A 15,461-nucleotide genomic window follows, 5' to 3' on the forward strand; every position below is an offset into this window, starting at 1 on the left:
GATGGCAGGCATGTACCGTTGGACAGGGGGTTGGGAGTGGATCTGCTGCTGGTACTTTGCTGGGAGGAAGTGGACTCTGTGCCGTCCTCCACACTGAGTGAACAGCTCTCATCCTCTGCTTGCTTGATCCACCTCTGTATTAGGACACAACAACAATAACAATAGTAATATCTGGTTGCAAAACACAAACCTCACAGCGTCCACTCTGTAAGCCCAGCACTAGGCTTATCATACAGGGTGTCTGCAAGTTTCATCCAGTTTTATTTATGACTTTTTAAAGCCTTTATATCATGAATTGTAAGACCAATTTAACAAGTGAAATAAATGTGAAAATGAACTGTAGATTTATCAAAACATAGGTCGGCTGGGCTGATTTATCTCCAAAAAGAACAGTGCATCAATAAAATGCAACTTTTTAGGATTCCAAAAACTGAGTTCAAGACTCAAAACACTATATTTAACTGTATTCAAGACCTATAAGGCCTTGAGTTTTTTAAAGACTGGGACCTGCAGACACCCTGGTAATACCACTATCACCCACTGTCTACCTGCTAGGGCTGACTACATTCTCCATATACTCCTTTCCACCATTACTGACCTTCTTGTAGCAGCCATAGGTTCCGTCCATTTGGAGCGGGCGGGGCCGGCGTCTCTCGGGGTTGAAGGGCGAGCCGAAGCGGACGTAGTGTTTGGGTGTGGTGCAGATAAGCGGGGAGTGGGAGAGGCCTGGCAGCATGTTGAGGGTGGTGGCCAGCACCGTGGGGTCGGTGGTGATGCGCAGGGGGCGTTCGACAGGCACCTCTTGCTGGATCTTCTCTCCTCCAGGGACCTTGTCGTTGAGCCACTCTGTCACCAGGTACTGGGACCAAGGAGAGGGATGAATGGTTAACGTTGCATTTACATGGGATACAGGCAATTACTAAATACATGACTAGGAAAATCTGACTCAATTATGGCAATAACTTCCAGTTCCCCAGTCGTCGTCCCCCCCCCCCCCCCCGCCGCCGCCGCGTCCACAAATAGATGATCATGCATATATTTTTGCACTGGTTTGGTCAAATGCAAAGCCTTTATCCAGTTCATGCAAGCTTCGATTTTGTCCCTGCCTGTGCCTTCACAATGTGCCAAACTGCTGGAATTACAGGTTGCCCACTCAAGTCTCTTAATTTCCCATTTATAAGCTAATATCACCACCCACTGTCTGTTTTTTAAACACGCTTTTCAGATATACAACAAGAAGCACCACCCCCTAGAATGCATTGGGCGACAATGTCTTCATGCAGCCTGCTTCCTCCCTACAAATTCAGATCAGCTTTAACTAGCCTTAAGTAGGCAATGGAAAGATGAAAACAATAGATGTAGATGAACAATTGAGGATAGCTACCTGTCATTTCAGGTCAGCTTTATACAGTCTTAACTAGCCAATGGAATGATATGGAAGAGGCAGAGAAATACAATCTCAGAAAAAAAAGAATGGCGTTGCTCAAAAAATGTCTATCCTCTATATGACGACATTCCTTACCAAAATGCAATCCAAGGGTTCACGTTTCTTGTTAAAGTGCAAGTTCATAACTGATTGTCTTTAGATATCTATAGATAATTAGTAAATTTGTTATTTGGCTTCTCAAAAGATTTCATACATCACTGGCCTTTCGGCAGGGAACCCTTTAAAAAACTCTGCATCAAAGAGTGTGTGTTTGGATTTGGCTCAAAAACCCTCAAATTCATCTCTAGAAAGTCTTGTGTCCTCTAACCTTCTTGGTCTTGGGGTAACGCAGGTTGCTTTTATTTATGCAGGCTGGGCCCTGACCCTCTGCATCCAGGAGCTGATTGGCCCCAAGACTGCTTTCTCCCAGGCCTAGTTCAGCGCCGAGTGGGCCCTGGGGTCCCTCTTCGACCAGGGTAGCACCCTGCTCTGCTGCCACCGCTGCCGCTGCTGCCGCTGCAGCAGCCGCCGCCTGCTGGGCGAGGGCCTGCCGCTGCCGCCGGGCACGCTGCGATGAGCTGGACCGGTAGCGAGAGATCCGGCTCTTGGGCCGAGGCTTGGTGGAACGAGCTGGGGGAGGTTTAGGGGGAACAGCCGGGGCAGCCAGGTTAGAAGAGGACGCCGCACCCTTTTCTGCTTCCATTGATGACGGTTCCTGCAGGACAATGTGAGAGTAGGAAAAATAAATCAATGTACTGCCAAAACAGAGGTTGACACTGAAAGAAAACAGATAAAACTGTCTTCTCCGACTAACCGTGACATAGGTGGTGCGTCGAGTGCTGACCCCTACCCCGGTGTTGTGGACCGTGGAGGGGTTTCCCCCAGAGGGGTTTCCTGCCCCATCCTCTGGTTCCACACCCTCCTCCTTTACCTCTTCTCCTCCTCCTAGTCTCCTCCTCCTCTTCTCCATGCTGTCAAATGCCTAGATAAATGAATAGAAAGAAGAGAGGAGGGTTACAGAGGGAGTTGATGAAACATAATTCTCAAATTTTTGTGAGCTGAAACTATCTACAGATTAACTGATAGATTGCTAGTGGAATCTATCAACTGGAATCTACCACCATACAGAACATGTATAACTAGCAAAGGTATTTTGGGTTTGTACAGCAGAGTTAAAATGGAATAGCATACTCTTTTGCTGGAGATGATGACACCGTTTTCATCCACCTCTCCCTCCTCTCCCTCCTCCAGCTTCACTTCATCCAGGAGCCCCTCCTTCATTGCACAGACAGGCAACACATGAGGAAGCATCTTGTCAAACCCTACAACTAGGGTTCAACTGATATGGGTTTTTAAAGGCTAATATAAATCCTTTTGGTTTTGGATTGAAGCTGCCAATAACCATTATTTTGTGCTGATATTTAATATCTTTAAATTTGCCCATTTTAATGCCAAAAGGGACACTAAACTCTCCATGGAAACCCAGGATAATCGATATCCAATTTTTAATAAAAGGCCAGAATTGGACCCATATATCAGTCTTACCCTAGTGTTTAGTACATTCTTTTGGAAAATGTCTTTATCTTAGCTAATAAACAACATTCATAGACATCTACACACATTGCCATATTAACACACAAAGTACGCAACTTAAAAACACACACCTCTGTGTCGCTGGTCCCCTGTTCTCTGGCCTCTGGGTGCTGATCGAGGGGCTGGTTGCTGTCGTCAGAGGCGCCCCCGGTGGCAAGGCAGCCCTCCAGCTCTCTCCTCCGGGCCTTCCTCCGCCGAGTCTCGGCCCCTGCCAGAGAGGACAGGGCTGGCAGGGAGGGGGGGCACAGCAAGCTCTCCCTGGGGCTCAGGTTGTGCCTCTGCACCGGACAGTTCTGGTTGCCCTTATGACAGGCACAGTCCACTTTGTAGTTGCTGGTGGATTGTTACGAGAGAAAAGAATAGAAGATTACATAGGAGAAAATGCCACAAGGCAGAGGCCATCCTGTAGCAGCAATGAGCCAAACAAGACAAAGCTAACTGAATGGGGAAACCGAGAGACAACTAAGGTCCACTTTCTTATATTCAGATTGTGTCTAGAGAGGACTTAGCTGGATTACATTTACACCTGACATTAAAAAGTTTCTTCATTAGACACACGGTATGCTCAGATTCCTCTTTCCCCTCGCTAAAATGCAGATTGCTATGCATGTCGGTTCTTCTCGTGCCATTTACATCCTTTAAAGTCAACAATACACACCTTGCCTCACTTGTTCCCCATTCATGTTCCCTTGACAATCCATCTTTGACAAGTATGTTACTATATGAAGTGCCTGTCGTCTGATTTGTTTCTCTTGGGTGCATTTACACCTGGATTTGATGTGGATGCTTATTAATATTGAGGGACGGGGTGGGGGTGGGGGGGATGGGGTAATCTGGCATTACTGACCAGCTGTTGAACTCGTAGTCAAATCCAATGGTGACCTCAGCGTCCTTGGTGATTTGACTGACAGCATAGATACACAGGTGGATCATGCCCTCGGCGATCATATGCCGGACCTGGGGAACAGACAGATGGCTGAGTTATCTTATTTCATAAGACGCTCCTGAAGCAAAGTAGGAAACAAAGCAGACTCCAGTCTATGCTAAGTGAAAACATAAGGAAGCTGTTGTCTCCATTATTGGCATGCATTCAGATGTAAAACCCTAAATGGCTGACCTCAGCGTTGGGCGTACAGGACCTCCTGATGAAGCGGGCGTCATTTCCAAAGGTCCGTGCATCCACACACATCTCTACCTCATTAAACTTGGAGTAGAACAGCACAAAAGGGTAGGGTCTGGGAAAAATATAACAAAAATGGAAATGGTATCAAAGGCAGATATTAAAATCTAGCACAAACAAGTCCTGTTTGGAAGCCCAAAAACACAGGTGATACACAGGAGACAGTAAGATAATCCTTGTAAATCTAGCCAGTTGTCCTTGGAACCAGATGGATATCTTCTAGCCTAACAGTCATATACTGCGGCTCCTTACTTTTTGAAGAAGTGCCCGTTGACCTCAAACTGTTGTTTGAGCATGACCTTGCCCCGGTACTCAATGATAAGGGTGTCTGGCTCTAGATTCTTGGCTGCTCGCAGGATCTTCCTGTGTTTCTGCACCCGTGTTACCCGGCCCAACTGGAGCTGGAATAAACAAAACACATTAACACAAATTACAACCCTTAAACCACAGGAACGAAGGAAATATCAGCCAGAGTAACCACTACCAACTTGTGGCTGTTGTCTTACACTATCAGCTGCCTATGTAGTGTCAAACTTTGCCTCTTCTTCCTGACTGGTCAGCTCACAAAAAAAGCACTCTGCTCTGCCTGAAGAGAAGCCATCTGCCATGCAGCTGCTACCGATTGACTTTAATGTAAAAAGGTGCTAGCAGCTTGAAAAAAAAGTGTGAAGTTTCGATTAAGATTCAGGCCGACCTGCATCTGTGAGCCCAGCACTGTGTTGTTACAGGCCAGCTCAGTGCGATTTATGGTGTCCATGGTGTCGGCCGAGGCGTGGATCTGTGTGGCTGTGGGCGGCGTTGTGGTACCGCTCTCCGTCTTTGAGACGGTGGTGTTGGCAGCACGGTGCAGCTGGAGCAGCGTCTGGACGTCGGCACTGTACTGATTGGCCGAGGCCTCCTCGTACTGGTCTGTCCACTGGCGGATCTTGGTTTCCCAGCCCTCTGCCGTGTTCTCATCCAGCACGTTGGCCTCTGTCGTTGAGTTCTGGACAGAAGAAGAGATGGGGTGAGTTGTGACTGGGTTTTGCTGTTGATCCAAGTAGCTTTGGAAATGAAAAGCCTGGGGCTGATAGCAACTGAGTGGGGAACTGAACTGGTTTCATGTGAATAAAACAAATATCTCAGGCAAACTGCAACCTTACCTTCATCCTCATGGACTTCCTGGAACCCTCTCTGAAGGCCTGAAAGAAAAAGAAATGAATACACAAAGACATTAACAAATGGACGTGTTTCCCTGCATCTGCCCACTATCTAGTCACAGTGCAGAATTCCTCCGTCGCAACAGACAACATCAGCTGTTGTTATCATTTGTTTTCTGGCGCTCTGGATCTGACGCCAGCGTCACGTGTCGCGTTGCGAGTGGCGCAAAGGACAGTATGAAAACCGCTTTGAGTGGCCAGAGCGGTCAGACTGAGATGCATCTGTAGAGATCTGACTTGAATCGCATTTCAAACCACATACAAATGTGGCTTAAATCAGATTTTTTTAAAAAGGCATGTATTTTTTTGCTGTTCAGACTTGATAAAATCAATCTGACTCCAATCTGGATATGCCAAGAATCAGATTTGAGCTGGCAGTCTATGTAGCCTAAGTACACTGTCTTTGCTAGACTCTCACCAACCCCACTGGTTTCTTCAACAGTTTGCGCACCTTGACCTTTTTGCCCTTGGGTGCTCCACGGGCCTTCTCCGTGCTCTTCTTCCTCTTTTTGGATTTGTTCCTCTTAACCCGGTTGACGGTGAGGGTGATGCTGGTGGGCGTATGCTGGGTGGCCGTGTAGGAGATGGTGGAGGGGGACACCTCTTCATCACCACTCTCTGTGGCACTGCTCTCCCCAACTACCAAGGAAACAGAGGCATGTTCATTAGATATCAGAAAGTTGGTATTACAAAGTGCAGTTACAAAGTGCTTTACAAAAGAGTAAAAAAACAACGATAAAATTGACAGCAAAAGCGGTGAAAGCAAGGTAATAATATAAAAGCCTAGAAAATGAGTTTTAAGAAGTGATATAAGAGATTAAATAGGGCTCATCTATAATGTATACATATATAATCTAGTATACACAATCTAGACTTTGGAACAGCCAATAGGGACCTCTTGTTTTTAATGTAGACTTTGAAGCAGCCAAAGGAATCTGCATGCGGACCTCAGGCTGTGGTCTTGCTCATCTGAGGTTAACAATGATACTGAACTACGCTGTGGTCTATTGGAGGTATAAAAATGAAACCATTTAATTAATGTGTGTTGTGTTGTAACATGCTAAAAAATTAAGACATAATGTACCTGAGACATTTTCCGGTTTCCTGTGTTGGCCTTCTGCTCCTTTCCTCCTGTCTAGTCCCCTACAACCAAAAAGATAATAACATAAATCAAGACATGGCGCAAAATGGCCAAAAGTCAAATGAAACAATAAGTAAAGTCAAGTTTGCTACAAAGTACATCACAATGTTTGATAGAAAGATAACAGAAGAAGAAGTATGCTAAACAGACTAAACGCCCATTACAAAAAAAGCAAGCAAAACAAACCTGTCACATTGAAAGGTCACAGAGTAAAAGTGAGTCTTTAATCGATTTTTTTTTTTTTAAATGGCAAGGGATTCTTTTGGGAAGGTTGTTCCACAGTCTAGCAGTGGCAATAGCAAAAGTATGTTTTCCCCCCTAGGACCTCTGATCAGAGCACCTGAGGGACCTAGGGGTGTTCAGTTCAAAAGTTCAGAAATGTACTGAGGTGCAAGACCATGCAGAGCTTTATAAACCAACAGCAAGATGTTAAAGTGGACGCCAGGAGAGGAGTGATATGGTTCCCTGAGCTGCATTTTGATGAGTTGCAGTTGTGAAAGGGCTTTACGGCATTAGGGCTTTATAGTATTGAAGTCAAAATTCAAAGTAATTACAAAGTCAAGGAAATTTTGAGTTAGATACCAATACCAACTTTAATATCTAAAAAATCAATACTACTACAATACCATGGCAGACAAGAGAAACCATGAAGCAATGTGCTATCACGCTTGACCTGGACAGCTTTGTAGCAACTTTTGCACAGGGTTTTGAGGTTGATTGAGTTCTGTAAGTGAAATAGTTCCATATGTCGCTCCTGGCACCAGTTTTGTCAACCAGTCTGGGTGGACTGGAATTCAGTTCAAGACGTGGTGAACTGTTTGCCGCTGCTGAATGTTTTCAGCTGTTTGTCCCCTGTTAAGAACCAGACTAACACTCTGTCTATTTCAATCCTTCTTTTAACTATTCCAATCTGCATGCCATCTGCATGTACACAGCCTCTGGTGGCAAGGTTGAAATAGAATGTCAGTTTGAAGAACACATTTGGTAAAAGCATTTATAAAATTCAATACTGAAGTCCATCTTTAAGAAACGGTATCCAAGTAGTATTGAAATTTCGGTTATTGTGACAACACTACAGCTGATACCACAATACAGCAAGTTATAACAGTCCAGAGTAGAAGAAATAAGGATATGATCCAGGATCCAGAATGGCTAGGTTATACATCTCATACCTGCAGTTGTCACACTTGATGAGCAGGCCGTCCGGTGTTAGGCTGCAGTGGCACCAGTCAGCCACGGCCCCGTCCTCCTCTGAGGAGCTGTCGCTGTCGGCTGAGTTGTCCTCAGTGGGATCGTGATAGCGGGAGCTGCGTACCACGCCGTTGAGATCCATGCGGGGAATGATGGTTTGGGAGAGCGGAGAGGCGGGTGGGGTGGGGGGAGGGGGCGCGCCATAGTTGTGATCCTGACAACACACAACGGAAGACTGTTGCATCTTCAAACAACGGGTGTTCAGGCAAAAAGGGAAACGGAAAATGGAGACGAATGAAAATGAGGGCAAAAAAAGGTATGTGAAACAGTACAGCTGTTAATAATGGAAGAAGTGTTGCGGTTATAGAAGCCTAACACTTAGGCAGACCTTTTACGTCCTTAATGAAACTAGCAGCACCAGTCCTAAGAACAACAAACTTGGTGCATAACTGGGTGGCATTATAGTTCCTTTCTGGAAAGCTTTAGTTAAGCATTATTTTTTAAATGTTCAGATATTTCTAGCCATCGAATATGGAATTAACAAAAGTAAAAGCTTATTTCATATGATGAATTTACCTGGGATACTAGGATTAGAATTGTGTTCATAAGTTTTAAAGAGCTGTATGAACTCACAGCATACGGTAGTCCCCGATACCCATGACTCTGTGCGCTCCCACAGCTGTGGCTGTTGTAGTTTTTCTCATTCACGGCAGGGCTTGCTTCCACTGACTCAGGGCTGGGGCAAGAACAGAAAAACAAAGATGATTAGCAAGAATAATTACAAGAATTAACTAGTAAACAGCAGCCGGCAACAACTACTCTGTTACAGCGCTACAATGTAAACAACTGTCTTTAATAAAACACACCCAGTCAGTCACTAGATGGCACCACGACCCAAAATATCACCCTCCAGATGGAGCCTGGGAGAACAGCAATTCAGGAAATGGAATGTGGGCCGCCATTATGTTATGCAACTCCCATTGCCCTTTAGCTGAGGTCTGGCCAGACAGAGAACAACCTTGCATTCACCTAACAAACTGAACCCCTCTAACGCTGGAGCTAACTTAAATGTCAAAAGAATCAAAAACAAAAATTGTTACATTCAAGACCCAAGATTTTCTAAATGTCGGCAGAGACAGTTTTTTTTCCTTGTGCTGGAGTGAGTTCCTCTGACTGAGGTTTGGAAGAAACTAAAGGGGGCCATGGATAGGGGTGGATGGGAGGGAAGCCTGTTCCAGCCAACTGCATTCCACAAAACCTCAGTTACGTAAGTAGGCTTACCTACAGAGAAGTGGCAATGCCTGTTCTTACTTAAGCTGTCTGTGGCCATTTCCTCAGACACTGCTCAGCACAGCTAGGTGCTGATGTGGAGACCTGATAACGTCTACCTCCCTTACATAGGGGTCAACGCCTTGTAATAAAATGGCTTCATCTTCCAAAGGGTTTCAAGTTTATACCGGCTACATATAAACTTGAAACCCTTTGGAAGATGAAGCCATTTTATTACAAGGGTTAGGATCCCTGATGGAGGATTCAGACAGCTCCTTAATTTCTGTCTGGTCAAGGTTGGTCAGGCTTTTCTTTGGTGGACTACACTTCCCAACTCTCAAAGTCTCTTCTTTTTTTCCAGATTTTCTAGAGAGACAACAAAAAACCTCCTGACAGGCAGATATTCAAAGTAAACATATCCGTCACAACCTTGTAGTTCTCCCAAGGTGCTTCGATTGTGTCAAACTTTGAACAAAAGGAACAAAATCAGTTCCTTTAGGCAGATAGTTCAGAGATGAAAACCATTACATCAGTTTTGCTGCCATGTTGTTTCTATAATGATGTCACTGGACATTAGGGAGAGGGCAGCAGAAAGTGGCAATCCAACTTTTATTCCAACCTGCAGGTCAGGGGTCCTTGAACCTTTCATTTGATAGGATTTTGTCCCAGGGCCCCCATGGGAGCATTTTTGTTGTTGATTTAGTACTGAGTACAATGCTTTAGTATTGTACACGTCTACAATTTAGTGGTGAGAGTGACGCCTATGATTACAATAGTCAATATTAAACATTTTGTTAAAGAAATGATTTGTAGTGCATTCGACTCAGTGAAATTGAACTATTCCTCATTTGCTGGTGACCCTTGGGACCTCCTCAAAGACCTCTGGAGGTCCCCTGACCCGACTTTGAGAACCACTGCTGTAGGACGATCGCACATCTATTTGAGACCCAAACACCCCCCACCCCTCCTCCAAGGAGTACTCACTCTGATCCAGCAGCCATATCTGAGTAAGACGTTTCAGGTGTGGTGACTCCCAGCGCGATTACTATGCTCATGACGTCCAGCACAGCGACGCGTGGGAGGGGGGGGAAGAGGGGGGAGGGGGGAGGGGAGTGGGAGGGGAGGGATGGGACGGGACAGGGGGGAGGAGGAGGAGGAGGAGGAGAGGTGAGGATGGGAATCACAGGTTCCCAACTACAGCGACAGGCCACTCGAGGGGTGGGGCGCCGCCGAGCCGCAACCCACGGCTCACGGACATGGGGAGACCTGGGGAGAGAGGGTGACAGGCAATGAGTGATACATACCCCCACACACAGCTTGGATACAGTCAAAACATCGCAAAAACAAGCTTCATGAGTCAGCATGTTATATGGAATGATGGAAAAAAAACTGCACTCACTGTACTTTCCTTTAGGGTCCGACTGATATTGGTTTTTGAAGGCCCATACAGATATTTTTAGACTGACAATATTCAAAACCTTTAATTTGACCCTTTTTTCCTGCCAACAAATTACAAGGATTCAGTTGTTCCCCCCAGAATTTTATTCTTGTCAGGGTGGAAAAGCCTCTGAAACAGCATTTAGACTAAATCTCTCCATTGAAACCGAGAATAATTAAATGCTTTTAGGGTTAGACCCACCATACCTATTCAAAGGTAGATTATGCCTTTATTGAAGAATTCAATTACAATAAAACATTACTGAACAATTAAATGAAGAAATTAAAAGAGCAAAGAAAATAAAATTTCATTGCAAGTTTTATCTGATAGGATTTGATAAAAGCCCAAATATGGTGCTTTACCATATACACAGCTCATTGGCTGTGGCTGTCATTTGATTATAATCACCTGTTACTTTATTACAATCACCTGTGATTTTCCTACCAAGATGGCTGTTTGGTGATGTAACAGAATACTATGAATATCGTCCTGGTATATCAGCAAACCGGCCTAACCCTAATTTCATTAGTACTTCTTAATTAATTTGGTTTCATTTGATGAAGCAGCAGAGTTTGTTGACATAAAAATACTGTTGGGTGACCAACAGCAGCGGCAAAACCCGTAAGGAGCAGAGCACAGCAGGGTCAACAAGTAATTGAACACCAGTAGGCCATCTTGGACACTGTTACAATAGGAAGCCGTAATTAACCTGTACTTTCTGTAACAGCCTCCGAGAAGTCTAGAATTATGACCCAGTGTGGGGCCTGTTTTCATAGATCATTACTTATTTCAAATCACCAGAAGAGAACAACCCTTTGGATAATTGCTTATGACTGCTTTCTGTTTGACTAGTGAAACAAAAAACAAATTATGGCTTGTTCAAGCATGGAGGCACTAAGTTCCGGTTAAACTTGCCTCCTTTACAAGGGGCAACAACAGCACAGTCACAGTTGAACATTAACAGACAGATGGTTGTCATGTCCACATAACAACAATAAACACAGCGCTTCAGTGGAAAATCATCCTAGCATCCCTAATGAAGATCCAAATTTGCTGAGTCATCTTGACAAAAAAGGCTTTGAGTAAGGAGCAGCAGAGAGCTTTTATCTGCCCCGTCTAAAATGACAACTTGATATGGACATAGTGTGGTAGGACTGTCTCTTATCCATACAGAGGCTTCCGGTATGGATATGGAGGGGGGGCTATTCAGAGAGCAGAAAAACAACCAGCGGCTGCACAGCTCTGTTTATACTGAGCCTCCCATCAGGACGCACTACCAAGGAGAACCAGCAGGGGGCGCCTTCCTCCCAGACGGCCCGGAGGGGTGAGTCATCCGACATGAGGCTGGGCCCTCTAGTCATGTGATCACACACTGCTGAAACACTGACCCACACTCCTCTGCTCTCTCTCCCTCTCCATCTCTCCCTCGCTCGCTCATCCGCCCAGGCAGACGCATAGCTAGCAGGCTTGCAGGCAGTAACCACGGCTGCAAAAAGAGGAACAGGGCCTTCTGTGCTCCTTTCACACGCCGAGGAGAGGATTTGGCTTACAGCAAGGTCATCCCTCGGCCAGACGCATGCAAACACAGTCACCCACAAACACTACACTGATCAGATTCACCAGAACACAAGCTTCAATGGCGGAGGATTCTGATTCTTTTCACAAGAGGAAATTATGAGCTCCAGACTTAAAAAAAAATAAAATAAAAAAAAAAGCCCTGACATAAAACATGGGCTGCCTGAATTGCTGGTTTATTAGGAGAAGCCATCCAAAGCAATAGCAGCAGCAACAGGATGTATGACATTTCTGTAGCTGTCCCCTGGCTACAGCCAACTGTTGCCCTCGCTCTACAGCACCGAGGCAACCACAGTAAGGCTGGGGACTTCCAATAATGTCAAGGTCAGTTCACCCTGCTCACTGTCAAACAGAGAATGTCAGCCCCATCTGGCTGGATAGACACTGGTAGGTAGCAAAAATAAATATCAACATGCTTTCTTAATTTCAAGAAAAGGTGTAAAGGTTTGGTTTCAAATATAGAACATTCTAGCACATCTCAGGTCTCAGACAAATGGGCTTGGTGTCAAGATACCCCAAGACAAATACTGGAAGACAGATTTTGGTTGGGACTAAACAATAATTGTTTTTGTTCCACTTCAGTTCCACCTCAAATGTGACTCACTGACAAAAGAACAGCCCGGAAGGTCGCACAAAGGGTTAACTCCAGTTTCTGACGCATTAGACGAGATGGCATGGAGTGGATCCCATGGTGCCCCATCCACAGCCTTTATGAGGACCACTTGGCTGTTTATTAGTCTTGTGGATGATCCCCGTCTCACTGAAATAGCTACCTAGCTCCAACCCAACCCACAAAGGGAGACACTATTTGGGCCTCTTCCAAAAGAGCCAGACGGTGAACTAGGGAGGTAAATTCCATACGAAGAAGGAAAGCCTTTCTTTACCTCTCTCTCCCTGTCCCCCCCCCCTCCCCTCCCCTCCCTTCCCTCCCTTCCCTCCCTTCCCTTCCTTGTTCGTTCCTTTGGCCATGAATACCGGGCTCAAATTACCAGCGGGCTCAACAAAGTCTTTTCACTTCCACTAGAACAGAGGCCATTTTGGAGAGGAGTCTGAGAGGGAGGGGTGCGCGCACACACACACACAAACAGCACAGAAGACCCTCTCTCTCTCTCACCGTCTCTCCAATGTCTCCCTCTCCCCTCCCTCCTTTTTAACCCTCCAGTCTTCAGACACTGTTAGGCGCTCCTAGACTCATTTTGTACCGTTGTGCAATAAATTATTTGATTCCCTTTAATATTTTAATGCGTCCCTGGAGTGATATAGTGTACGCATGTCGTCATAGGGAGTGGGACAAACAAATCCAACCATGCAAGCATACACACAGCAGCTCAGAGGCACGTACACATACACACACAATGCCACGCCTCACCTCAACCGAGCTCGGCGAAGCAAGTCTTGTAAGCGTTGGACAAAAATAACATACCGATAGACCAAAAATAGTCAGGCACACCAACATGCAGAGACGCATACACACACACACATTCTGCTTACACTCCCTCTAGCACTTTAGTTAAACCCCTACACAGAACAGGTGAAATGGGAGAACATAAGAGCATACTCATTCACTATAGGCCTACAGGACAGTTTTTTCCCTATTGGGAAACCCCCAAAGTAAGGGAGAGGCAACTGAGAAAGGCCTTAGGCAGGTTGTCATTCAGTAACTTCTACCACCGGCTCAGTGACCTTGCTGTGCTGCTGAATGTTAAGACCGAGGATATAAAGCCTTCTGTCTTTGCTGAAAGACACAGTTGTACATAAACAGCATACACACTGGGGTTAGACCAATATCTGTCTGACATTGGCCTTTTATGTAATATTGGATATTGGCCAGTCGTGTCGTCCACCGGCGATATGGAGGTTCTTCCGTGACCACAGCTACATAAATATAGTCTGAAAAACTTAATGTAGAAAAAAATAAATTTACCTGTATGATTTTTGTTGTTTTTGTAAATTAATTCTTCCTTTAAAGGCATTGATGTATCTCAGATTTTCCCCTTTATTACATAGGTGGGGTGAGTGCTAAACCCACCTAATCCATCCATTTTACCATCCTGACAAAAATAAAATTCTGGGGGAAACACTGAATGCTTGTAGTTTTTTGGTATGAGAATGGACACATTTAGAGATATTGAATATTGGTAATCCGCAGCTTCAATCCAAAAATACTGATTACAGGCCTCCAAAAACCCATATCGATCAAACCCTAACTCACACTTGCAAAAAACAATCACACGCACAATCCATTTACAGATGTTTTTTCCACATATGGCTTCAAACAGACAGGCTTATAGACCTATAATACATACATATACACAGAGTTTGGGTATGAACAGCACGTCCATGCTCACACAGCGTCCACCTGTGCCTTGCCAGACCTTCACAACACATCCAGTCCAGTGAGATTACACCAGCCCCCTCAGTCAGCCCCCGCACACATGCTGGCTGTACAAGGCAGGATATGAATATATCTGCCGTTCCCTGGCGCTGTGCAGGTTGAGCTGCACTCCCCGAGCTACAGCAGGAGGAAATTGAAGATGAAGAACAGGCAAATCAATAGGGCCTGGCTTCAAGACAAATGGGAAATGTGGCCGGGGAGAAAGTATGGCTCGTTTTAGATCTTATTTTACACTCACCCAAACACATTTACAAATTTACAAAGACATACACTCTCTCTCACACACATAAAAACACAGGAGAGACGTGATGTGAGACTCTTATGTGCATGCAAAGTGGTAGGCTATGCCTACGTCATTTCTAAGTTGTGTGAGACATTTATGCTAAACAATCTGGCAACGTAACAGTAGCCTACTTCATTTGTCACAAATGGAAAAAAAGGAACATAGATTTGGGCCTACAAGATTGTAGTGGATATAGTGTGGGTAAGTGACACGTGGTATGGCTGGGCAATATGACCTGAAATCCATATCACGATATACTGTCACATTTACCCCAATATCGATAAATGAAACAATAATTTGTTTATATTTTCTACCTTGGTGAACAAATACTACATTCTCTATTAGTGACATGGCCCTCTGTCAACTACAGTACTGGAATAATCAGGATAACCACATCATTCATCAATGTATTGTCAAGAACAGATCCACTCTACTGTATTGCTACGCTGTGGTATGTTAGCTGTCTTTCAGTATCATAGTAGCCCGTTAGCCAAAACCAAACTTCAATTCTAAGCCTGTTATGCAAAAAAACTCTTTGTTAGCTCTATTTAGTTATAAAATATTCACCTGCAAAAATGTTTTTTGTCATGCATAAATTAGCCACCAGTTACAAACACACATTAGGATACGAACACTGGGCAAGCGAGCATCATTCAATACAAGGTGAGAGAGCGCCGTTTCATTAGCATTAGGCAAAATTAATAAATTCCACAACTGTTATGCAAAACTGCCTAGCTTGCTAAACGTAGCCTAGTTTTTAACCAAAATATT

At 44.8% G+C, this 15,461-nt stretch overlaps 1 protein-coding gene across 4 annotated transcripts in view; it reads right to left on the bottom strand.

The window, feature by feature from the left end:
- The window catches only part of setd5 (SET domain containing 5), a 32,866-nt gene that overhangs the window by 9,622 nt on the left and 7,783 nt on the right, over positions 1 to 15,461 (bottom strand). For 2 of the 4 annotated variants that reach the window (XM_078283431.1, XM_078283432.1), the window contains exons 2-17: positions 9,984 to 10,265; positions 8,364 to 8,466; positions 7,712 to 7,974; positions 6,483 to 6,541; positions 5,850 to 6,037; positions 5,342 to 5,380; positions 4,894 to 5,184; positions 4,452 to 4,600; positions 4,137 to 4,254; positions 3,867 to 3,976; positions 3,091 to 3,352; positions 2,618 to 2,701; positions 2,241 to 2,408; positions 1,755 to 2,141; positions 599 to 859; positions 17 to 134 (exon numbers count right to left, since the gene is read on the bottom strand). In XM_078283431.1, coding sequence (XP_078139557.1) covers positions 17 to 134; positions 599 to 859; positions 1,755 to 2,141; positions 2,241 to 2,408; positions 2,618 to 2,701; positions 3,091 to 3,352; positions 3,867 to 3,976; positions 4,137 to 4,254; positions 4,452 to 4,600; positions 4,894 to 5,184; positions 5,342 to 5,380; positions 5,850 to 6,037; positions 6,483 to 6,541; positions 7,712 to 7,974; positions 8,364 to 8,466; positions 9,984 to 10,054 — 2,671 coding nt within the window. In that variant the 5' untranslated portion in view covers positions 10,055 to 10,265. The remainder of the gene's footprint in view (positions 1 to 16; positions 135 to 598; positions 860 to 1,754; positions 2,142 to 2,240; positions 2,409 to 2,617; positions 2,702 to 3,090; positions 3,353 to 3,866; positions 3,977 to 4,136; positions 4,255 to 4,451; positions 4,601 to 4,893; positions 5,185 to 5,341; positions 5,381 to 5,849; positions 6,038 to 6,482; positions 6,542 to 7,711; positions 7,975 to 8,363; positions 8,467 to 9,983; positions 10,266 to 15,461) is intronic. The other 2 variants (XM_078283434.1, XM_078283433.1) reach the window with 2 other exon arrangements.

Source organism: Centroberyx gerrardi, chromosome 5, assembly GCF_048128805.1.
Source record: "Centroberyx gerrardi isolate f3 chromosome 5, fCenGer3.hap1.cur.20231027, whole genome shotgun sequence".
NCBI classification, from domain to species: domain Eukaryota; kingdom Metazoa; phylum Chordata; class Actinopteri; order Beryciformes; family Berycidae; genus Centroberyx; species Centroberyx gerrardi.